Source organism: Mesocricetus auratus, unplaced genomic scaffold, assembly GCF_017639785.1.
Source record: "Mesocricetus auratus isolate SY011 unplaced genomic scaffold, BCM_Maur_2.0 Super-Scaffold_100040, whole genome shotgun sequence".
NCBI lineage: Eukaryota > Metazoa > Chordata > Mammalia > Rodentia > Cricetidae > Mesocricetus > Mesocricetus auratus.
The window spans coordinates 4958745-4984838 of NW_024429217.1; the positions used below are offsets into that span (position 1 = coordinate 4958745).

Sequence of the window (26094 nt, forward strand, 5' to 3'; positions counted from 1 at the left end):
CGTCCGCGAGGCGAACCCCTCAACAGGAAGACACGGAGGCGAGGGGAGCTGGTCCCCGGCCCGCCGTGCACACCCGAGGGGCCGGGGCGTGTCGCGGGTGGCTCCCCCGCAGGTCCTCGGCACGCCCGTGACTTTACAGGGTCTCCCGGGGCCGGGGCCGCCCGTGACTTTACAGATTTCCCGCGGGGAGACCCGGGATCCCCCCACCCCCCGCGCCACGCGAGGACGCCGGGCCCTAGAGACCCGGAGGCCGACGCGAGGGCCCCTTCGGGAGCCCGCCCCGCCCCGCGAGCCCCCGGCGCGTCACTTCCGGCCCGCAGCCATCCGCTTCCGGGTCGGCCCGAGCCGCCTGCTCTCGGAGGCTGCTGGAGCTGCTGCCCGGCCGTCGGCGGTCCCTGCCCCCCGGAGAGCCCGAGCCGCGCTGCCCACCTCCAGCCCCGCCCCCCGCCGCCGGGAGAAGCGCCGCGCCGTCCCGGGCCGCCCCCGAGGAGAGGACACCCGGGGCCGGGGCCGCCGCGGGGTCGCGCCTCGGGCCAACGCCGCGGTCCCTGGCAGCGGGAGCCGGCGCTGCGGCGGAGCGCGGACCCCCCCGTCCCCGGCCGCCCTGTCCGCCTCGCCCGGGGAAGGCGGAAGATGCCAGTGAAGAAGAAAAGAAAAGCCCCCGGAGTGGCAGCGGCGGTCGCGGAAGACGCGGGCCTCAAGAAGTGTAAGATCTCCAGGTACCGGCGACCCCCGCCCCGCGGGGTCTCCTCCCGCCTCGTCCCTGCGGTGCGGGCCCGGCCCCCGGCGGCGGCGGCGACCGGGGCGGGGGGAGCCCTCTCCGCGGCCGGCGAGCAGCTCGGCTCCGCTCCCTCGCTCCTCGTGTGTGTCCGCCCGTGCGTGGGCCCCGGCGGGGCGGGCGAGCCCCTGAGGGTCACCCCCCACCCCCGCTGTCGCCGGCGAGCCCCCGAGGCTGGGAACGGGGACGGCCGCGCTCCTCGCCCCGCGCCGCCCCGTCCCCCGCGCGGGAGAGCCGAGGGGCTGGCCGGGCCCACGCGTTGTTAAATGTCAGGGTGTGAGGAAGGGAGCCGAGCCTGGGGACTTCTGACAGCTGCCCCGGGGAGGGTGGACAGGAAGCCCCCGGCCTCCCGGGGACCATCCCAGCGGGAGCCCCCGCGCCACCCCGGCCGCCTCCCCGCGCAGGGCTGCGAAGTCTCCGCTTGCTTTTGGTTTCCTAGTCTGCGGACGCCCCTAGCTCCTCGGCCAGCTTCTGTGAGCTACTGTGCTGTGCGTTCTCTTAGAGGGCGAGAGCCCTGTGCTCCCTCTGTCATCGCGGGGCACCCCTGCGGAAAGTCACCGCAAGTTGGCTTTAAGAAGTGGGCTTCCTCCCGCCCGCCCACCCGCCAGGTGACCCCCTGAAAGTGCTGCCGTTAAAACGAGAGAGCCAGCACTGCACAAAGGAAACACCTGTCTAAGAAGAGGTGCAATGAGAAATAACACTGCTTAAAATAGGAGGGAGGTGACTTGTTTAGTCCTCATCCTTTTGCAAACAGTCGCTTTCCTTTTCTCGGTGTGTTTTAGCAAAAGAGCCCAAGTACTATTTCCTGGGTGATTAAATGTGATAATTTTCTTTATACCTTTTGATAATTATCATTCTGCTTGACATTTACTAGCTGTTTTTGAGAATCATCTAAGATACTTAAGCCAGTTAAAACAGTTGAAGGGCAGTATCATTAGACTTCAGGTGATTGGACCTAAATTATAATGTCGGGATTTCCATACAAATCAGTAGCAGAATCGCAATAAGGCTTTTCTGCATGCAGTAAGATATATATATATATGTCTTAGTGGGAAAGAACAAGCCCAGCAGCCGAAGTGAAGCCCTCAGTTCAGAGAGAGAGATTTACACTTTCTTTTCTAGTCTTGGATTGAGACTTAGGCTGCACTTCTGAGGAAACAATTTTAGTTACTGTTCTTGGAATTTGGTAGCAAGGAAAGTAGCATTTGGGTTTTTATTGGTCAGAAATTCTTATGCTTACAGTACAAGTCTATACTGCTACTTGCTTCCCCCATAATGCCAGTTTAAAAACCACTTTGTTTCATTTGCATGGAAGCAATTGTTTTTCACTAAGACATGAGAGACTTAGTGAGTCCTAGACATTTGTGTGTTTTCTAAGCTATTGCAGATCCCAGCCTCCTGCTAGACTAATCAGTGGAGAGGAAGATTTTTCAAGAAAGAAGTGCCTGGCTTGGTTTTATGAGTATGCAGGTAATGAAATTCGTGGAAAAAGACACTGGTCATGTGCATTTAAAAGTCATCTTCTTCTTTAAACATTATTGCTTGCCTGTTATATTTTAGTACCGTGTACCAGGATTAGGGTCAAGGCTAAAGGGTAATGAATCGGCTAAGAATTTAGTGCCATTCCAAGACTAGTTTTTCCTTAAATCTGTATTTGGTAGGAGAGGAGAAATTATTTACTGTTTGTGTACTAATATAGCAACAGTTAACAAATTGAAAAAGTATTCTGGGAAAGAGGTGGGTAAAACATTTTATTTGTTTTGATTTTCGAGGCAGAGTTTCTCTAATGCTGACTGTCTGGAACTCATTCAGTAAACCAGGCTGCATTAGAACTCAGAGATCCACATTCTCTGCTGGGATCAAAGGCGTGCATCACCACAGCAGCTTCATAAACCTTTGCTATTCAGTATTCTAGGAAACAATATGCAAAGCATTTTTCTGTTCAACATTCTCTATTTTTCTGAACTAGAAACATGTTCTGAAGCTCTTGAGGTGGTATGGCAAACAATTTAAATTTCAGAGATGATGCACATTTGCCCTTTAATTTTAATTTTTGCAACAAATACAATAATAAAAACAGAATGATAATACTGAATATTAAGTAGTAGATCTTGAAGATACATAATTGAAAGGATACAAAACCCAACTTTGAAAGTATCAGGAGAATCATCTTGGAGAAACAAGCCAAGCTCAGCTGAGCCTGACAAGTGGTTGATGAAAAGCTCTAGGTCCACAGTGAGGCAAACCAGTGAACAAAAAGCCATGTTCCTTGCCGGGTGTGGTGGCGCATGCCTTTAATTTCAACACCCAGAGGCAGATGGATGTCAGTGAGTTGGAGGCCAGCCTGGTCTACAAAGAGTTCCAGGACAGCACAGGAAAACCCAGTTTTGGGGTGTGTGTGGGGGGAGAGACTCGGTATGGGAGGGACACAACTTATTGCTAATTTCTTCACCAGCATATATGACAGTTTCCCCCTGATATTAAAGCTATTTTTTTCTCCTTCCTGTCTTTTACCTGCTTTTATTTTTTCCATCTTTTATCATTATCATTGTCAAAGGTATTTGCTTAAAGTAAAAATACTTTGTAGTTATTACCTTACATTTGTACTAGCCATGTTAAGGCCTAAAGTGTACCCTCTTAACTTACAAAGTTAACTGCATGGAAAGCTACACTCCTTTAAAAGGGGGCATCAACTTCACTATTGGGATTAGCAGAGTGATCCCATTTGTATAATTTAAAATTGTTTAGTAGCAGAATAGAATCTTTCTAGATCAGGGGAAATAAATGCTATTACTGGTATCCCTAGACAACCACTAACCCAATTTAAATATAGAGAATTCATTTTCTTACTGACCTCTATTTAAAGTGTTGACCCATTATTAAAAATGCCAGCTTTACATATACTATAGAATCAAAAGGTTCTCATCTTATTTCACTTACAAAGGTTACTAGATACCATAAAGATTAATTTGTGTGTGTGTTTCTTTTGTTGTTGTTGTTGTTTTTATTTATTTATTTTAGGTTTAGGTCTTATTGAAACTTCCCTGGGTATTCTAAGATTTGAATTCAATATTTATTTCCTATTCTGACCAACGTAATAATTACTGTCATTGTTCCAGGGATTGTGATAAGTATATCATTTTCTTTATAACCATCTGTCAAGTAAGAGATGTTATCCTCATTTTGTGAATGGAGATTAACTTGCCAGTGATGATACAGTCCAAGAGCCAGGATTCCAACCTTAGTTGACCCTCAAGACAAAGTTATGCAAATGGAAAATCGTTTTTACTTCTGAAAAAATGTTAGTAAAGTACACTTGAGGTTATCTTCTGTCATTCAGTGAGTCATTTGATGAATATTTATTAAACACTTGTCTGTGAATCCAACACTGGGATAATAATGAAAAAAATCAGGACACGATCCCTGCCTTCAAATGTGGCTTCTTGTGAGGAAGAATGTGTATAGGCGAGGAAATTACAGCTTATGAAACTCATACAAGTTTCAGATGGTCCTTAAGGAAGGGTGTTCAGAATCTATTCTGGCAGAAGCCTCCTTGTTAAGGGATCAGTCATCCTTCATGGTGGAGACAAAAGCTAGGCCCACTCAGAATAGATGATACATGCAAAGCCTTAGCACACAGTACATGATGTCAGAACTGGTAAGTTAGGCAGTTTACCTTTAACAGCCTTAAAGCATCTTGGTGTATGCATGTGTGTTAACTAATCTCTTGTGTAGGTCTTTGTTAAGGCACTGTAACTAAGCACGTTTTGGTTTTTGTTCTGAGTATTTATTATGGCATTATATTAATCATTGCACATGTACCTGGAAACATGTATATTTTTACATAAAATAGGGTGGTGTTTCCATGAACCCTCCTTAGAGACATGTGATCGCATATAGGTTCGTTACAATTGTCTGTAAATGCTATATAGAATTTGAGTAGTGGTTAGAGGAAAAAAAGCCCTTTGTGTTCAGTACAGAGGATTCTTTATCTGCCAGATGCTCAGATGCTGTTTTTTCTCGTTCTTTTAGACAGGGCTCACTATGTGGCCCTGACTGGCCTGGAACTTGCTGTATAGACCACTTTGACTTTTTTTTTTGGTTTTTTGAGACAGAGTTTCACTGTGGCTGGGCTGTCCTGGAACTAGCTCTTGTAGACCAGGCTGGTCTTGAACTCACAGAGATCCACCTGCCTCTGCCACCCCTTCCCCCCACTCCCAGTGCTGGGACTAAAGGCAAGCACCACCACTGCCACATTGACTTTTTGTTGGTGGTGATGGTGGTTTTTTCAAGGGCTACACAGCGTTTCTCTGTGTAGCCATGGCTGTACTAGAACTCAACTCTGTAGACCAGGCTGGCTTCAAACCCACAGAGCTCTGCCTCCCAAGTGTTGAAACTAAAGGTATATGCCACTATGTCTGACTACCTCGAGATATTTTTAGTGAGCAGCTTGTTGAATTCATGGATATACAACTTAATATATAGAAAGCCAATTGTATATTAGCCCTCTATGGGGAAAACGTAGAGATCATTTTTTAATCTGTCACAAAGAATTAAAAAATATAGGGTTACATGGTCTAAGTACAATAAGGTGAGCTAAATTATTTCCATGACTGATTAAATTGAGTGGAAATCAAAGAACTTGAAAGAATTAATTGAATTCACTTACATCTTACCCAGTTGTAGTTTTATGAGAAGGCTATAGTTTAAAGGTATTATTGAAACTCATTCAGAGAGTGAGTGAACTTTGATAAAGTCTTTGCTTTACACTGAGGCCTATTCCATTTTTTGGGGGTCTACATAAGATCTTCTGTATGTTTTACATAGAACCAACTTTAATTTCTAAGTGTGTGTTAACATCACCTTATGATCACATAGTAGATGGCTATATTGCATTGGCTTTGTGTTGTATCGGTAACGTAGTTATTGAACTGTGAAATGTACCTGCTAAAATTAGTTTAGTCAGTGACTTAAGTCTGTAGGGTTTTGTTTTGTTTTGATACAGGGTCCTGTGTAGCCCAGGCTAGCCTTTAACACTTAAATCTTTTTGCATTTATTCCCCAAGTACTGGGATTATAAACTCGTGTCGCTTTGACTAGCTAAAGCTGGAATGTTTTCTAATTGTTGAAGAAAGGAAAGTTAAAATGTACAAGGGGGACACAGTTTCAAGAAGAAAACTGCATGGTCTCTCTCTTTTTAGGGATCTAGATAGACAATAATAAGTACATTTGTAAACAAGCGTATATGTAGAGACAGTGCTACACGTAGGGACTGTGTGACATGTAGAAAAGAGCAAGAAAGCCTGAACTATCAGGGAATGAGGAAGAATGGAGTGAAGGAAATAGGTATGTTATTTGTAAATGGAGTTTTTAATTGATCTGGGTAAAAACACCCAGAATCAGATACAGAGGGAAATGCTGAGAGATCAGAGAGAAGGAGCAAACCACAGCACACCTTATCTCCTTAGCATCTCAGCAGACAAGAGATGGATTTCCTGTTTCTCCCTACACCTCACTTCCTGTCTGTCTGAACAGACCTCTATGATTGGCTATTGGCAAGCTCCATTCTCTGACCTTCAGACAGGCTTTATTTGAACAAGCAAGGTATCACAGTCATTGACAGAGAATATAAATAAGACTAATTGTTTTTCTAACTCTTCTTATGGGGTTTTTATTTTTTGGAGGTGGATAAGTACATAAAAATACATCCAATAGTGAAAGTAAAAAATCAAATGTGAGGCTTTTGGGTGCTTTTCCAACCAAGAAGTTCATACAGATGTGTAGATATTGGCCTAGTTAGTTTTAATATCATGTGTTTTTTATTTCAAGGGTTTCTTTTTTTAAATAATAAGGAAAATAGAGACTTTTGGAGAATGTAGCATTGTTTCAAGACATTTTTGTAGTGATAGATATGTCATATTTCAAATCATGACATTTGTTTTAGGTCACTTCTAGGCACAGGAGAATTGGCAGTGATAGTTACTCTATTTTGTGAATCTGATAACCAAAAAAAAAAAAAAAACCAAAAAAACCAAAGTTCAAGAGTTACATTGACTTTTAGTGATCTAGTTTAAAATAAGAAACAAAAAAGATAATTCAAACACCATATGCTTTATAGTCTTACATTGTCAAAAGTTTTATTCAGAATAAGTTCTCAGTAGATTTTTTTTTTTTTTTTAGTAAGTTTGTGTTGGTTTGGTTTGTTCTTTTTTGAAAACTACTGATTTATACTAGTGGAATATTTCTTTACTGCTCATGTGAAAAATGTTCCTAACACACTCGGTGTAGTAGCTCACACCTTTGATCCCAGCACTTAGAGGTTGAAGCAGGCGATTTTCTGTGAATTCTAGGCCAGTCTGGGCTACACAGTGTTACCTAAAAAAAGAAAAGAAAAAAGCCTTTAGTTCATATTGAAATATATTTAAGGAATAAAAACTTTAAATATTTATACTTTTCAGAACTATGCTAAAGTTTAAATTCACTTTTTTGTTAAAAAAAGGATATTTTCATGTATATCTTTTGTGTAATAGTTTTATTAGTGTTCATAATAAAGTGTAATAAAATATATGAATTATTTTTGTCTTTCAAGGTCCTGATGAAGTTGTAGGGCCAGAAGGAATGGAAAAATTTTGTGAAGACATTGGTGTTGAACCTGAAAATGTATGTTTTATTTCTAAGTAAAATGAAATATAAATGGATTATAACATTTTCTTAAATTTCTAAAAACTGAGGCTTTAACATATAGATATTTTTCTTCATGTTTGATATTGTAAATTCACACTAGGGTTTTTATTTTATTTAAGATTTGTTCATTTGTTATGTATACCTTGTTCTGCCTGCATGTATGCCTGCAGACCACAAGAGGGCACCAGATTTCGTTATGGATGGTTGTGAGTCACCATGTGGTTGCTGGGAATTGAACTCAAGACCTCTGGAAGAGCAGCCAGTGCTCTTAACTGCTAAGCCATCTCTCTAGCCCACACTAGGGTTTTTTAAAATCAGCCTAAATTGGTCAAGTTGTCTCTTGATACAAATACAAATTGTAATAGAATGAGAGTCAACATTCCTAAATGCTGCCTCAAGACTGGACCATCTCAGCTATTTCATAGTGACAATCTAGAAGCTGTTTTGTCTAATAGTCCACGACTGGAAATAATTGTGTAAGACTGTTCTCCCTGATGAATGCAGCCACGGTCATTTCTGACTTTTCCTTGTCCTTTATGTGCTCTTCTTTTCAGATTATTATGTTAGTTTTAGCGTGGAAATTGGAGGCTGAAAGCATGGGATTTTTTACCAAGGAAGAGTGGTTAAAGGGAATGACCTCATTACAGTAAGAACATTTTCTAAAAAACAAATTTGGTGGCCTATTTAAAGATCTTGTTGACATTTTGTGTTTCATCGTTTTCAGGAATAAGATTTCGCTTTAAAATAATAAAATTGATTTGTAAAAATCATTTGGGACTGGCAAAACTATATATATATATGTATTTATATACATATATATATATTTTTTTTTTTTTGACAAACGGAACCTAGGCTAATTGAAACATATTGAGTCATTTCATGGGTAAACTAGAAATGGTCAAAGGATTAGTTGTTGACAGGTTTATTTGAGTAACAAAAGTTTTTCCCCACTCTAAGAATTTCATCACTGGACAGTTTTAGGACTGCCTCACTTCCCTTTGTAATAAGTGTAAAGATACAGTTATACAGTTCTTTAGTGAGCTATTTCCTAATAACTCACAGAGGATCAAAGTAGAATTTTTTTTGGCTCCCGTAGTTATGTATGTTCAGATGGAGATGTCATCCTGAAATATTTTCATAGATTTCAGGATTCCTTCATTATTCAGATAATTCACTTTGCCGTTCTAAAGTGTTTAATTTCAATTCAATTAGGAATTGTGTGGTAATTTTCTATTATGTCATGTTCATAATGTTCCATCAGAACGTTACTCAGCATTCTAAAATGTTTTCCTATTTAAAGCATTACCTTACTGTTCATTTGTTTCCGGTCACTTGAGATGGACCACACGCTATTCCAATGCTCTGCAATACAACCACATCCCTAACCCAGTTAAGTTTAAGGCAGACACTGCACTATTCACTCTAGAGTTTTCTGGATTGACTATGGTTTATTAGCACGCGTAAACTATCCTTAGTTCTTATTTATCTATCCCTGAGTTCTTAAGAAAGGATGTCTATTTGCTGACAAGGCAGTGACATTTTACATATTTGAATTTTCATTGTCTATTGTTTTATTCTCTTTTTAAACCATTTATTTTTTTTATTTAACTTTTTATACATGTCACTCTCAGTTCCCTCTTCTTTCCCTCCTCCCCCAACCCCCTAATCCTTCCAACCCCCCACCCCACTCCATCCTCCCTCACTACCCAGGGAGGGCAAAGGCTTCCTTGAGGGATTTTTCAGAATCTGTCACATTGTCCTGTGTAAAGAGAAGCCTTTTCCTTGAGAGAAGCCTTCCCGCCAGCCTGGTTCTAGAGCCGCATCAGTCCCAAATAAACACACAGGAGTCTATATTAATTATGAAGCTGTTGGCCTTGCTTGTTTCTTACTGGCTAGCTCTGACTTAAGTAATTATCCCATAGTTGCTAATCTAAGTATTTCTCTTACCGGAGAGGTTTCCAGGCTTCCTGCCCCATGGCGTTACATCTTGACTTCCTGTGTTTCTCCTTCCCAGAGTCCTCCTGGACTCCTAGTCCCACCTATCTTGATTCCCTATTGGCCAACAGAGCTTTTCTCTGACACCCAGGTTGGGGGGGGCGCATACCTGGATCAGTCCCATGCTGGCCTCTCAGTCATCAGTCTGGGGTCCATGTGTTCCCCCTTGTTTAGGTCAGCTGCCTCTGTGGGTTTCGCCAGCCTAATCTTGATTCCTTTGCTCATCACTCTTTGCAACTGGGTTCCAGGAATTCAATTAATTAAACCATTTTTTTAATTTCTTTTTTGTGTGCTTTTTAAACATGTTAGTGTGTATGTATGAGCATGCATGTGTACATGTGTACACCGGAAAATGTCCTATCTTTGTGTAACTGTGATAAAATTTGTTGGAAAGAGGTTAGGTGGGGGATGTGGCTAGTAGATGTTCGGTAGGTAGGCACATACATACATACATACATACATACATACATACATATCTAGGTATATACACACACATATTCATTCCTTGGGTAAAACCCTTTTCTCAGATGAACCCAGCCATAATTTCTAGCTAGCATAGAACTTACAACAAGTTTTTTCCCATTTAATTTATAAATAAGTAGTGTGAAATGCAAAACAGTCAAGAAAATACTCCTTTCATGTATGGATTGTTTAAACCATTATCTAATTTTATAGTATTTTACAGAGAAGAGTAAATTCTGTCATGCCTTAATTCTAAGGTTCTTTAAACTATTTCTCACCATTTATTAGCTTTTAATAAAAAGATTATGTAGAAATAGACAGAATTTAAAAAAATTTACTCACTTTTTGTGAAGCTTCATCTGGCTTATTAGCATTACCAAAATGGTAAAAAATATTTTGATATTACAGTATGTTTTGTATTACTATTTTTTATAGGTTCCTTTTGGGAAGTTTTAACTAATAAATGATTTTATATTAAACAAAAAAGTTCCTCATTGGATTTTTTGCATAGATAATACAATATAGAGCTTCTATGTTTCAAAATATGTAACCAGAAAATGTCTTATATTTTTCCTGAATGATTAGTATGTGATCTTAAGTACATGCAAAAGATTCAATAGCCCATGAGCATGGTTTCTGTTGTCATTCCTACAGAGAGCTCACAAACTATGCAAACAACCCCAGAAGTGTGTCTTAGGTATCATCCCCTGACCAGGTGATAGAATAACATAGTCTTGAAATTTGCCTGAAGAAAAGCAGTTTCCCTTCCCTGTGGTTTGGACTGCCATGCAGAGTACATGCTTTCTTCCCTAACTGGCCAAATTTATTCCTTCTTTAATCTTATAGTAAACTTGTAGTGAGATAGTTTATAACTTAAAATTTAAGATAGGAGATGCAAACTAATCTACCTTAGTATAAAAATGGATAGGTATTAATGTATTTGATTTAACATAATAAAATATAAAAGTTTTTAGTCTCTATTTCCTGTAAGATGGTGATGATGTTGTCCTAGAATTTAACCTAAGAATTTCATGGTCTTCAAATCACCAAGATAATTATCAATTGAATTGTTTCAGCTTACTTTTTTAATTCATAGAAATCTTGAATAGAATGCCATTAAAGAACAATGTGATAGTTGCAACAAGAATATTGAACTAAAATAATCCCAACCAATTATCTATATTGTGTAATGCTTCATAATTTTTGCAATACTTTTTTAAACATTTGTCTTGAGGCTATACTTATAGATGTTCTATAAACGACTGTCCATTTGTATGAAATAATTTGTGAAGCACAGACTTATGAATGTAGGTTGGTTGTTTTATGTTTCATGGTGTTTAATCTGGTTGTTAGAATCTTAAGGTATATAACATGGCCAGGGTGAATTTAAAATTCCACCTATGTGGAATAATATTGTTAAAGTATTTGGTACTTTATCTAATTTGAGGAAATTTGAACCATTTTTTTAATATGCTAGGGATATTGGAAAATGATCCTCTTTTTTTTTTTTTTTTTGAGACAGGGTTTATCTGTAGCTTTGGAGCTTGTCCTGAATTTGCTCTGTAGATCAGGCTGGCCTCGAACTCACAGAGATCCATCTACCTGTCTCTGCCTCCCAGTGCTGGGATTAAAGGTGTGCAGCATCACCCCACCCCTGGCAACAATCAGATTTTTGAGCTCAGGAATCACTCAAGTGTTTTGCGTGTGTGTGAGTGAGTGTTCTTGGTGTTTTAGGATCTTGAGAATTGATGGAAGCTAAATCTTGTCCTTGTTAAGATACGCTATCCTTTACCCACACCGTTTCCCATGTTTTTGGGATGTGGACCTTTATTTTTCTCAGTCTGAAAATCATAGATAGCGGGTAAGTTTTTCTTCTAGCATATTAAGCTAGATGGAGAAAGAAGTTCTGCCACGTCTGCTAGCTAAAAATTTGGATGTTGGCATACAGGTTAAATATGCTGGTGGAGGAAACTTGTGTTTGTTTGTTTGCTTTGGTTTTTTTGTTTTTTGAGACAGAGTTTCTCTTTTTTGCTTTGGAGGCTGTCCTGGAACTCGCTCTGTAGTCCAGGCTGGCCTCGAACCCACAGATACCCACCTGCCTCTGCCTCCTGAGTGCTGGGTGTGCGCCACCCCCAACGCCTGGCTGGAGGAAACTTTTGAAGGGATTGTGCTTGGTCATAATAATGAAGAGCAGTGGTAGTAACCATAGAGGTAACCATGGTAATAATAATGACAGTTAACAGTCAAGTATTGTAGTAAATTTTCTTCCAGAAAGGACCATGTTGCATATTTTCTGGACTTCATTTAGACACTTGGACTTTGTAGATTAAAGGGAAAAAGACTTATTTGACTGAAGCTTTTTTTTTTTTTTTGGCTTCTGCTTTTCAAGACAGGGTTTCTTCTGGTCATCCTGGAACTTGCTTGTAGACTAGTCTGGCCCTGAACTCACACAGATCTGCCTGCTTCTGCCTCCCAAGTGCTGGACTAAAGGTGTGTGTCACCTCACCTGGTTTATTGAGTCTAGGAAAGGTAAGGATGGGGTGTTCACTTGTGTTGTTGTTGGTTTTGTGGGCTGAGGGTAGTGTGGATAGAGTGGTGTGATAGGTGTGGCGTGGGACTCCCCTTCATTTGCAGTTGAAGCCAACTGCTGATTGCCGTTAGCAGTCCTCTTTGCTTTCCCTAGTCAGTCTGACAATTTCAAAATGCCTTCCTCTACATTCCAGTACCATGAGCTGGTGAATGTGCTGTAGGGAAGGTCTGTTATATGTATGTCCATGTGCCACTCCATGGTCACTGGGATTCACACATAGGGAAGAGAGCCTCACTTAGATCTGCCATATAAATGAGCTTTCCTCTTGGTTAGAAGACTTTCTTGACTTACTTTTTTCCAAATCTTTATATTGAAATTGAAGCTCATTCAAACCACCATGGTCTCTGGGAATCTCACATTAGCAGGAACCAAAAACTCTCTAAGGTTTTATTTAGATGCTACTCAAAACATGATCCTGCTGTTCGTGATGGACTGTTTAACTATATATAAAGTTCTGAGCAGACTGATATTCTGAACTACTGAGTTTATGTGGGAATTGTGTGTTGATAATTGCCTGGTTATGGTTACTGGTTTTGCTGGTTCTGTTCATACACTTGTAATATTGGTAATAAATACAGAGCTGCTGGCTCTGTCCTCACCTTAATAAAGATAAATATGGGCTGGAGAAGTGAGTGGCTCAGCACTTTTAAAAGCTGGCTGTTCTTTCAGAGGACCTAGACTCAGTTCTTAGCACCCACAGGATAGATCACAACAGTCTATAACTGACCTCTACAGACACTTGCCACACATGTGCACAGGCATACAGGGACACAAAACACCCATACATATAAAAATAAATAAGGGTAGAAGCACATTTTGCGATGTTAGCTTCTTTCTCTGCTCAAGATCTACATTAGACCATCATGGATGCTAGGACTTGTTTGGACATGTATAGTATAGGTAGGAATGCATTGGCTTCTGTGTGCTCAGAGGGAGCACAGTTAAGCTAAGAGCTGTGCTAAGAATTTTCACATATGTATTCCCATGTGATACTTACTAATCTCTGGAATTGTTCTTGTTTGGAAGTCAGGAAACTGACACTGGGCAGGTGGCTGAGTGGATAGAGGAATTGCAACATGAGCATGAGGGCCAGAGCTTATGTGCCGGCGCCCATAACAAAAGGATGGGTGGGAATCAGTGTGTAACCCATGGAACTGGGATGGCAGAGACAGGGCATTCCTTCGGTAAGGTGCTAACTAGACTAGCCAAATCAATGAGCTCCGGGTTTAGTGGAAGACCCTGCCTCAGAAAAATAAGGTGGAGAGTTGTCAGAGAAGGAAGGCAAGTGAAGTTATTCCTATGTTTTAGGAGATTTTACTTTTAATTATGTATCTGTATGTATGAGTCTGTATGTAGTTATGTCTACATGAGTGCACGAGGCTGTGGAAACCAGAGGGTAGTCAGCCCAAGATGTTTTATAGGTATATGTAATAGGCATACTTATCAAACATGCTGATAATAAATAAGTGAAATTTGAAAACACATACATACAGTTTTATCACTTATGCAAGACAGGAAATTTACATATTATTGAGAGTAATATGCTTATTTATCTTTACGTAAGAATTAAGTCAGGAGCTGAAGAAATGATTCAGTGATTAAAAGTAGTTGATGCCTTAGAGGGGATATTCAGTTCCCAGCACTTACCTCCATCCCCACCCCCCACGGTGGCTAACAACTCTCTATAACTCCAGGTCCAAGTGATCTGATGCACTCTTCTGGGTCCCGCAGACTCTAATGCATTTGGTGCACAGACATAAATGCAAGCAAAATACCCCCACACATAAATCTTTTTTAAAAAACTTAGCTAAATATTTGTTGCTCAGTATAGTTGTAGACCATCTATGGTGGTTTTCACAATCAGAATTGAGCAATATTTACAATTGTCAGTGCTGAGAGGAGAAAACATACATAGCATGGTGCAAAATGACTATTTAGTGCTATTTCAGAAAATTTTAGAAATTATATCCTAATCCCAACCAAAATTTAAGTCAGTAACGTAAACAGCATTTTGTAAAAATCTAATTTATTTTGTGTGCATTGGTTTAAAGATGTCAGATCCCCTAGAACTGGAGTTACAAACAGTTGTGAGCTACCATGTAAGTGCTGAGAATTGAATCCTGGTCCTCTGGAAGAGCTGCCAGTGCTCCTAACTGCTGAGCCGTATATCCAGCCCCCTTAAAACAGCACTTTTTAAAACCAAACACTATGTAGCACTATAGAATATAAAGATATCCTAACTTTATACGTGCTGAAAAGTGATGATAGGAAAATACTAAATTGGCTCTCTATAATTAAATAATCAAGCCTCTAGAATGGAGAAAGTTTTGTATGTATGCACAATGAAGAAACTATTGTTTGTAACAGAATATTCTGGAACCTAAGCCAAGGTATTTGAGGCAGCATTTGCTGGCATCTGGCTAATTCACACAGTGAAATGTGTGTGAGTTATGTGTTCAGAACCAAGGCTACAGTAAAGTTAGGTGATTCAACATGGACAGACGCCACCAGAAACACCTCATTGTTTAATTTTTTAACTAACTTTCGATTATTGTGTGCTTGGAAAATTTTGACTGTTGCCAAAGTTTTATGACTTGGCCCATACACACATTTTATTTATTTATATGGTTGTCCCATATAGAGCTGTGACTCATAGGATGCTTTAAGGAGCTGTAAATAATGTTTGTATGTTCTAATGGATTCTTGCCTCCCTAGTGACTGCTCAGTCATTGTGTATTGTATGGTTGTATTTGGTGCATTCTATTTAGGTCGTGCTTTAGTTAACATACTTTTATAGAGTCTCTTATAATACAGTCCCGGAAAGCAAAACTCTTCTTCTATCATAGGCCTTATGTTAATGCTGTGAAATTAATTTTCAAACTTTGTTAGGATAATGAATAGCTTTGAAGGTTACATATCTTACTTCATTTTAACCTTTTGCTTCCTTAAGTAGCAAGTCTTATTTAGGAGTCTGCATTTTGGGGTGTATCCTAAAAAATGTGAAAACATTTTGAAGCTACAAGCCTATAAAAGATATGTCCCTGACTTAAGTCACAACACAGAAGGGAGTAAATGTAACTGAGTATGGAGTGCCCACTGGGCACTTTCAGCTGATTAATGTGGAGATGAAGTTTCCAATCATCATTTTAGTGATGTGTGAGATGAAATGTGTTCTCATGGTACAGGTTGAATGGATTTGTAGCTTCCACTAGAGCTTACTGTTTCACTTAGTATTTTTGTGCTGTTTGACATCAGCTACTGAGAGAGTAATTTCTAATGGGTAGTCAGAATAGATTCTTCTTATTTTTACATATTGTAAGGAACTAGGCATGACCAAGTTAGGCTCACAAAAAAAGTGATCCCATGTATGGCAGTATAACATACTAAGTGTAAACAAGTAATTTTCATGAAAAATGATTAAGTGCTCAATAAAATGTAAAGGCTTATTTTGAAAAGGCATACTCTAACTCATCTGTAAATTACAGAAAATAATCCAAGGCCAGAAATGATGAGAGGGATCACTGTGCAGATTGTACATCTGCAATCTATTTGACCTGTATTTCAAGGACACCCATATCATACTCCTGGTCCCCCTAGATCTGCATATCAATAACAAGATATATTTTAAGTTCTTCTGAAATCACATTAAATTGTTCCCAGATAGGGACTGATGACAAACTCAGGAAATGGATACTCAATTGCCTGGGACTTTGTTGTGAATACAGCTCTCGGTGCTATGTGGCTGACACACACAGTACAGTGTAAAAAGCCCTATCATATTTTCATGGTGTATTTTACAGCTTTGTTGTTTGGTACGTCTTGGATTGCTTAGGATTGCTGTATCTTGATGGGTTGACCTCTTACATTACACAATTATCCTCTCTGTTCTGATCATTTTCTTTGAGGTTTCATTAGTTGATACAAATACAGCACTATTGCTTTCTTTTGACCATTTTCTGTGAAAGGTCATTTTCAAATCTCTTACTTTGTCATTCTTAAATTTTTTCTAATTTACCATATAAAATAATGGTTTCACTATATTTTCATAACATATATATTGTGCTTTGCTCATATTCACCCTTTACTCTCCCCTCTGTCTTTGCCTTATGCATAGTTGTACTGATTTTTGAAGTTTATTCAAAACCGTGTATCCGGTTGAATTGCGTTTATGAAGCCAGGGAGAAAATATCTTCTAATTGGTCTGTTTACAACACATGCTATTGAAATGTGAGGACATATTTTACAGTCCAAGCATTTCCACTTTGTTTTTCATTACACTTTACATTTCTTTTTGTAGATTTCTTCCCTCTTTTGCAGTTTTATTTTAGTAAGTTAGCCATAACCATTGAAGCATCTTTATGACAGCTGCTTTAAAATGAGAGATATGTCTAAACATTCCTTTTGAAATCTTCCTTCTTATCTTGGTAAGTGATCTTTCTATTGAAACTGGACAATCTGGTCATTATGCCATGGACCTTGGATCTTACTCAATACTTTTTTTTTTTTTAATTAGCGTACTGTACCACCACTCCAGGAGGAGAGGGTCTGCTGTTTACTGGCAGGTGCGAAGAGAAATTAAAGCTACCATTCTATCCTCAAGGAGGGATGTGTTGTGATACTCCTGAGCAGGAATAAGAGTTTAGGCTCAGCCCAGCATCCCGACACTTTGTCAGGAACTGGTAGGAGTGCCTTGCTACTCTTTCACACACGTAAAGTCACTGAGCTATTGCAGTTGTGTTCTCATTACTACTGCGTGTTGGTAAAGGCCTTAACTCATCATCAAGGAAACTTGACAGCACTCTTGGCCAGAGGAAGCTTGGCTGCTTGTTATTCCCTAAAGTGAGCACACATCCGTGTTCTAGTGTAGCTTCTATGGCACTGTAGGATTTGAAGAATTGGTCTTATTGTGTTTTGCCAAACATAGACACATTAGGACACTAACTCAGTCTCTACTGCCCTTGCTAGGAGTTGGGCCACTATATTTGGTGATACTTGACTGGAATAGTAGTCTTTCTGAGCCTGGGGCATTGCTAGACCAGTTCTGGATCACTGAATATACCCCCGGCATTTTCCCCACAAAGAAAATTGTTTTATTTTTTAACCAAATAAAATATAATAAGATAAAACAAAAACCATCATATCAAAGTTGGGCAAGCCAAGCAAACAGAAAAATAAAACAGCCCCAAGAGAAGACATAAGAATCAGACCTACTAGCCAGTTGTGGTGGTGCATACCAGTAGGATTTGCTGAAGAATCAGACCTACTCATTCACAAATTCAGGAGTCCCATAAAAGTACTAAACTGAAAGCTGTAGTGTACGTGCAGAGGACCCGGTGCAGACTGTGAGTTCGTATGAGCGTTGCTCAGGCTGATCTCGAGAGCCTTGTTCTCCGGGTTTGCTCCACCTCCTCTGGCTCTTATATGCACTCTTTCTGCCTCCTCTTCTACCGGGTTCCTAGAGCTCTGAGGGGAGGGATCTGATGGAGACGACCCATCTAGAACTGTGTTCTGGAGTCTCTCCCTCTGTGTTGTAATGTCTGGCTGTGGGTTCCCGTCTGCAGAGGAGGAAGCTTCTCTGATGATGGCTACACAGGGTGCTGATCTAGGAGTATAGCAGCGTGCCATTAGGCGTCATTGTTGCCTTTTTAAAGTCCTTTTCTTCTGTCTCTTTCTCTGTGTGGTATGTATTTATGTGTGGGCACACTTGAAGTTGAACATATATGTGTGTGTGTGTGTGTGTGTGTGTGTGTTTGTCAGTGTAGAGACAGGGTCCCTCAGTTGAAAACAGCTCAGTCAGCATCTGCCTGTCATGGTACTTTGGTCACAAGCACTTGATTCACTGAGCCATCATCTGTACCCAAGCCCTAGTGGTTCTGTTTCTGCCTCTGCCTCCTCCTCAGAGCTGGGATTACTAGGCACTTGCCACCACACTCAACTATCACCCGCAGCTTCAAGGATGTCTGAGGCAAAAAGAAACTGAGTGGGCTTACCACCACATGTTCTTCCAAGTCTTTCCCTTCCAGAATTTCACATATTGCTACAATAAACCTAGATTGGCCTTGAACATAGAATCCTCCTGCCTCATCTTCTCAAATGTTGGGATTACACACATGAGTGCCACCACACCTGCCTTTATTCAGAATCTTCTTAGGTTTTCTATAATCCATGTTCTTTAGTTAATCTTAGCAGAAGAGAGAAAGGCACTCTCCTCAGTGTTGCTGAAATTGGCAGTGGATTTTCTGTAAGTTTCAGGACCCACTGTTCTCTCATCCTGTTTGGGTTACTGCCCAGTAGCCATTCAGGCCCAAACACATGTGCTTTCTTTGGGTCTTTTCTTCTCTCTTAACCCTGTTTGGAGAAGTTTATCACTGCCTCCCGTGAAACACATCTTTTGAAAGTTAGCACTCAGAATTGAGTAATACAAGCAGTAAATTCTTAACAAAATTTGTGGTCACATGGAAGGAAATTGTACAGAAAAGGAAATCTTCAGTCTCAAATGCTATGTTAAATGACTTAAATTCTGACCATATTGGGAAAGAAAACAACTAAAAGTTCAATAAAAACAAAAGCGTGATACTAACATACATTAAAAAATGTACATAATTTTAACCAGCATCAGATTTTTTTCCCGGTTTTTCGAGACAGGGTTTCTCTGTGTCGCTTTGGAGCCTATCCTGGCACTTACTCTGTAGACCAGGCTAGCCTCGAACTCTCAGAGATCCACCTGCCTCTGCTTCCCGATTAAAGGTGTGCGCCACCAACACCTGGCTTTTTTTTTTTGGCATATTTTTTTATTACTTAAAATTGTTCTTTGACAATGTCATACATGTATGTAATCCATACTCACATCTCCCATCCTTATAATGTCCTCTTAAATCAGATTTTATATTAAGTAATGGAAGGATCAGAAAAATTTAAATAGTAAAAAGAGGTTACAAAGAAACAGAAAATTTGGCCAAAATTTGAATCTTAAGTAGTTACAAGTCTGTCTTCTATGTAATTTGGACAAATGTTAATTGTAATATTTAAAAAATTTTCACCAAATAGTTTTTAAGTAATCCTCAATTCATTTTCTGATACTATAAGATTGTTATGAAAGCTGGCAAGGAGTATTGTTTTAAAGGCCCTATCAGTATGTCAAACAGATAACAAGATGGCATTTTATAGATACTAAAGATTTTAATTAGCAATAGTGATACACCAAAATCTTTTCAGCTAAATAAAATTATGACCCATATTACATAGACCTCATGTTGCTGACTTAAGATAATGAAAATACTGGTGAAATTTTAGAAGATCAAGTGTCTCATCATGAATTCTGAAATTCGGTTTGAGTGGTTACAATAGATTATATGCCCTCTTTAATCAAGGGAAGTCAGATGATTTCATGTAGATGGCAAGTTTGAGTTAGGTCTTGGATTCTGCTTTGCGTCCTTTCCAATAGAAGAAATACAGTGTCCTGAAGTATAGCTGTGACTTTTGAAAGTGGTAAATGAAAACTCCTAGAGAACAGTAAGGGTATGGGATGTGACCAGAAACCCCAGAAGTGGAGTTGAGCAGCATTAGAAAACCAGCAAGACTTTTGAGTATTCCATTGTGTCTTCATCTTTAGAAATTAGGCAACTTGTTTGTATCATTGCTCAGCCCTTGAGAAAAGGCAGTACTTGGATTAAAAATGGGGTCTGCAGCCCAGTAGGCAGGCATTCTGACTCTCACAACAAGACATGTTAGTGATTTGCTTGGGATTTTTGATTGAGATGTTTATTTTTTCTGAAGTTACTGTAGTGTATTCTGTCAAGTTTTCTCTCTTTATTATTGCATTGGTAGTTTAAAATATGTTGAGCTTGTCCTACTGAAAGTGCCAGAGCTAAAGAATGTTCCTATATGCACTTGGTCTTAGAATGCTTTCCTTCTGACCACTCTTTAAGGTGTGACTGCACAGAAAAGTTACAGAGCAGATTTGATTTTCTGCGCTCACAGCTGAATGACATCTCATCGTTTAAGAATATCTACAGATATGCCTTTGATTTTGCAAGGGTAAGTACAGCTTCCCCTTCAGATCCTAAGTGTTTTGATTTTTATGAGCGTACTTATATTTTTTCACTAATATTGTAGGATAAAGATCAGAGAAGCCTTGATATTGATACTGCTAAGTCTATGTTAGCGCTGCTGCTTGGGAGAACGTGGCCACTCTTTTCAGTATTTTATCAGTACCTGGAGGTATGTATGGGTATTTTAAAATGTTTGAAAATACATTTTTAAGGAACAGATTCTGTACTTTAAAAAATTCTATATGAGTAATTAAAAAAATCTACTAAAATATGTACATCATTATTGTTAGTTTTAGACATAATTTTGTGGTATTTATATATTCTGTACACAATATACTTGGGAACTAGAATGTAATTTGGTGATAGAACACATGCTTTGCATTTTAAGGGATTTTCATTCTACCTGGGAGGAGTCCCAAGAAAACTATTTTAGCATAGACATTTCATATAAACCTAATTTCTCGAGGTTTTGGTGAGAGAAAATTGATGCTAATACATACATCTCAAGCTTCTAAACCAATTTCTTCTTTATTTCCCTCCCCATCCCCTAGTCTTAAGTAGAAACATACACAGTAGGACTTACGTTAGCAATAAACCTTCTGTTTTCTAACTTGACTCAGTATTAAGAAATAAAGTGTTAATATTTGCATCCATGGATCTGAGCATGGCAGTAACAGTCATCCACTGCGCTGCTGACTACGCAGCATGTGCTGAGTCACAGAGTAAATCCTCTGAGAGCTGTACTGCGCCTGCCAGCCCCAAGACACTTGCTTATCCACGGACCGCTCTGTGTGATTTTGTTTATTTGTTTATTTTTAAACTTTTCGACCTTAGTTTTGGGGGCACATTTCTAACCATTTCTTAGATAGACCTGCCTTTTCCATTGGAAATAACATCTTGTCAAACAGTTTACGTGTCACAGTCACTTTTCCAGAGCACTTTTATTTAAAACCTGGCTAAATGAGTTTTGTACATTGGCAAATTTTTGTGACCAGTAAAAGTTGACATTTTTGATTAATGATGCATATCTACCTCCTGTTAGTCGGTCAAAAATGCATTTAGCTAAATACAAAAATATTAACTTCTGTGGGTCTCTGAAAACAATGAGATACGTTCAAACAAGTTTTACCATTTAGTAGCTGAGGAATGGGGGGTGGGATTAGCTTAGTATTGGGTTTTTATTTTTGTTGGTGGTAGTGGTTGGGTTCTGTTTTGGGGGGGGAGGAGATGGTTTGCGTTTTGATGGAGACATTGACAAAGAGTATTGCTAGATGGCCCAGGTCATCCTTGAACTTGTGGTCATCCTACCTCTGCTTCCCAAGTGCTGGAATCACAGGTGTGTGTCACCATACCTAGTTGTCCTGCTGGGGAGGGAACCCTGAGCACCTGCCCACCAACCTCTCTGCCATAGAAGTGACTTTCCCAAGAGCACATTATGATTTGGATCCAAGCTCATACTGTTCCCACTATTGCTGTGGATGCCCTCTTCAAAATGTAGCCGATGCACACAGATAAATTCCGTATAGTAGAAAGCACACTGTCAGACCAACTGAATGTTCTAGCGGAGAACCACATGGGTGTACACACATGTAAATCTCAGTCTTACTGTCTTTCTGAAAAGAAAATATATAACATAAATGAGTCAAGAACAACACCTAATTAAGAAAGGAAGAAATGTTTTAGAAAAGGCTAAATAAATGGACAATGAGAGTCACTAAATTCAAGTCCCAATAAGAATGTTGGTTCTGTAGTCCAAATTTTTATATCATTTTCCACAGCAATCAAAGTATCGTGTTATGAACAAAGATCAGTGGTACAATGTATTAGAATTCAGCAGAACAGTTCATGCCGATCTTAGTAACTACGATGAAGATGGTGCTTGTAAGTATATCATGCATTCCTATGAAAATAAAATTCTTAAAATGTTAAACGAGTTTGTGCATTCTAAAGCATTAACAGACAATTTAAACTAGTGTAACAGTCACTCATTATTTAATCAGGATATGGGAGAGGCAGAATCTAGCTTCAGCAATGTTGTAAAATCTATGCTAGTGAATAAGTGAGTAGACGTTACAGTTAAATGATCATTTCTCAACCTAGCACCCAAAATCCTACTTTATTTGCCTTTTCAGTAGAAGAAAAGTGTCATGCATTTAAAAGGACAAAGGCACAACAAATTAGCCAACTTAATTCTGTAGAACTCTTATATACTTAAATCTCTACCATCATTTGGAGTACTGTAGTGTTTCAGTGTTCATATGGGATACGTGGAAAAGTGCCTTGCTTTATAACAAAAATGGACATAGCACACTTGACGCAAAGGAGACGAGATACTACCAAAGAGATAGCCTGCCTCGAGTATGTAGTGTTTTTTCCCTACAGGATCGCATAGAGTTTAATTCTTGTTTGAAGAAGTACTCATTTTCTGCAGTAGGCTAACAGCCCAAGAGCTACATAGAGCCTGCAGATGTGTATATCTGTGTATGTTGAGCCAACATGTAAAACTGAGAGGTTTGATATAAAATAAACTTGTAAATTTATTTGAACTATCAGAAAATCTGACACGTTGCACCTGTATTCCTTTGTAGGTTTCAGAGGTTGGAACCAAGTAGTGGCTTGTGTTGAACTTGCTCTCCAGTTTGGCAGTCCACGCAGTATTCCAACATTGCCATTTACTGCTTTGCCTGCCCAGCTGTTTTTGTATGGTCTGCTAAAAGCAAGAGAGAAAAGAACACCCAGAGGTTTTATGTTTTGAGAAAAACACGACAAGCATAACTCTTCGTGGTCATACTTTCCATACATTTTGAAATACTGAATTCCATACATCACAAATACTGAAACCTCATTTAAATTGCCCACTTGGCTTCTGTTGGTAAACATTTGGAACCTCTACATTATAAAACTTCTTTTTTAGAATAGCAGTCAGTCAGGTAGTAGGCATTTGCTTTATGCTATTCTTTTTGCTGTGTCTCATTTTTAGAATAAAGTCAGTCTTACGTGGCCACTCTGCCTTATTAACAAGTGCTCCACTTGTTGATGTAGTAGAAACATGTTTTGAGTGTTTAAATGCCTGCTGTGGGGAAAGGTTAGCTTTGTCTCAGTTATTTACAGGGGAGTGAGTTCATGAACCACTCCTAGAGAAGGAAATAACCTGGGGAAAGGAAACAGAAAGCAGCAGATGAAGGACAGGCCAGGTGGGCCCTTGCCCCCTCAGAGCTTGTTTGAGGGATGAGTCTGCTGAACTATAACAACCTGTTTCTTCTGTCTAGGGCCTGTTCTACTTGATGAATTTGTTGAGTGGCAAAAAATCCGTCAAACATCATAGCAAGAACTGTTGTGAAGAAAATGCAAATCTTGTGAAGAAAATACAGAAAGAAGGAGGACATACAAGGGTGCATTTTCCCTCACGAAAGACTTCTCATAGTACTTTTTTCCTTTTTTTTAAAGGAAGTTTTCTTGTTACATGTGATGGGCACTGAGCCACACGTCTTCTGAGACTGAATATTGACGTTTTTGTTTCAAGTTATGTTTTTAACATTTATTTCAGAACAATAAAGATTCTCATTTGTGACAAAGGCCTTAAGTGAAGATGTCCATTGAGTGTCAGTGGTATTTATTTTGATAAATTAAGTTCTAAATCACTATGAGTTTGTAGAATTTTAAAGACTTTAAGCAATCTAAATATTTGGAAGTGTAGCCTGTCAATGGTGTGGCTACTTATATTCCTGTTTGCATAATTAGGAAGCATAGTAACTTCAATTTGTGGGATATTATTTTCTGATATCAGCTAATGGTGTGGGAAGGGCTCCAACTTTAGGTATCTATAGAAGCTGTTTTATGTACAAACCTTATAAAGAGTGTAGGGTTGGAAAGATGTCCACGTCGTCTTATTTTCCAATCATCAAGTGTTTTCGATAAGCATTCTTAATGTGGATTGTAAGTTTTCTCTGTCTCTGTTACTCAGCTCTTTTTTGGAAGAGCAACGTCAGACATTTTCAAGGATAGTAATAGGACCAATATTGTTCTTTGTCATGATTATGTAGTAATTAGTCTTGTAGATATATGGATTTCGCTGAGAGTGCTTTGTGTGCCTTCAGAATATGTGAGCTTCAGTGTTGTAGACTTGGTTATGATATACACTGGAGAAGAAGATAAACAGCAAGGAAGCATGAGAGATTGGTGTAATTGTATACTTCATGAGGCCATTTACTTTGTTCCTCTGTGTGAGGGTTAAACCTTGGACCTTGCCTCTGTGAGCCTCTGCCCCAGTGAGGCAGTTTCCATTCTCAGTCACACATTTGCCATTTAGCGAGATCTGAAACTACTAGCAGAAAGGTTGGGGTCACCTTCTATAATTTATGTGGAAGGCACATTTTAGATTAACACCAGGCCTGTATGTCCATAACATTTGAGATTGCCTAGTGTCCTCGCTGTGTGAAACTGTTAACACTCAAAAGTTCACAAGCCCCAACTTGAGTATACTCCGGTTCCATTGTATGAGTAGAAAGTAGTAGATACCCTCTTCCCCCGCTCCCAAGACAATTTCAGTTAAGATTTGCAGTAAAGATTGATTGTTTTTTTTATTATCATTTTTTTATGGTGAGTTTGTTTAATGAATGATCCTTAGCACTGATTTTTTTTAAGGGAGAATATCATTCTGAAGACTGTCTTTTGGTTGGTAAGAAAGGAGATCATGATTGCTAGTGTTTTGCGTGCCTTCTTAAGATTACTTTGCATAGCTATATAAAACACTGACACAGAGCAGTGAGAAATGTAGCTTGTTCTAAAGTCTTTCAGATATGGGTCATTTTCCTGGATTATTCCTCTTAGGTATGAGACTGATTGAGTTAGTAGAACTTAGCATGCCAGCAGTGTTATTTAACATTACAAAAGTCATTGTAGTCAAACATTTACAGTTTTATTCTTGTGGTGGTGGGGAGCATGGTTCCTGACATTGGCCTAGAGGAGTCACACATATATACATATATACTAGGCGAGTGCTCTATCACTCTGCCATATGTTTACCCAGTCTGGACCTTTTTATTTATAATTTTTAAAAAGGGTTACATTTATTTCACTTTGTGTGCATGAGTGTTTTGCCTGCACCACATGTATGTGCCTGGTGCCCATGGAGTTCAGAAGAGGACATCAGGTCCCCTGGAACTGGAGTTGAAAATGATTATGAGCAACTAGTAGGTGCTAGGAACAGAATCCGGGCCCTCTGCCAGAGCAGCCAATGCTCATAGATGATGAGCCAGCTCTCCAGCCCCTGAGTTTGGAAGTTTGTCTTCTCTCCAAGGTTCAACTTCTAGATTTGGAGAATATTGTCCTATAACTTCCAGATCTATAAAAAGTGAAATCTTACAGGAGATAACCTGGCAAATGCTCTCTGTCATCTGTATTATTTGAACAAAATAATCCTCAAATCTTATTGATAACCCTTAGAAAACAGCAGAGCATATGAGAGTGTTTCATTTGTTATCAAAAATACACGTAAGGCTGTTTTAATGTGGAAATTTGAATTCACTGACTTTT

General features: G+C 39.5%; 1 protein-coding gene across 2 annotated transcripts; it reads left to right on the forward strand.

The window, feature by feature from the left end:
- The first annotated feature begins 310 nt into the window (after window positions 1–310).
- On the forward strand, window positions 311–23997 carry Dcun1d5 (defective in cullin neddylation 1 domain containing 5). 2 transcript variants are annotated; one of them, XM_040734718.1, is made up of 9 exons: window positions 311–719; window positions 2157–2248; window positions 7367–7437; window positions 8016–8107; window positions 20437–20545; window positions 20624–20728; window positions 22338–22440; window positions 23148–23156; window positions 23829–23997. In XM_040734718.1, exons 1-9 carry the CDS (start codon window positions 634–636, stop codon window positions 23882–23884), a joined length of 723 nt encoding a protein of 240 aa, XP_040590652.1. In that variant the 5' UTR covers window positions 311–633; the 3' UTR covers window positions 23885–23997. The 2 variants fall into 2 exon arrangements, with proteins under 2 accessions (XP_040590652.1, XP_040590653.1); XM_040734719.1 differs by lacking the exon at window positions 23148–23156 and having other exon boundaries at window positions 320–719.
- The last annotated feature ends 2097 nt before the right edge of the window (window positions 23998–26094 follow it).

Bases quoted from the DNA above. Each gene is read 5' to 3' on its own strand.
- Dcun1d5 (XM_040734718.1), top strand. From the start codon at position 634: ATGCCAGTGAAGAAGAAAAGAAAAGCCCCCGGAGTGGCAGCGGCGGTC. The intron at 7,438-8,015 runs GTATGTTTTATT...TCTTCTTTTCAG, and splicing joins TTGGTGTTGAACCTGAAAAT to ATTATTATGTTAGTTTTAGC. The intron at 8,108-20,436 runs GTAAGAACATTT...CCACTCTTTAAG, and splicing joins AAGGGAATGACCTCATTACA to GTGTGACTGCACAGAAAAGT.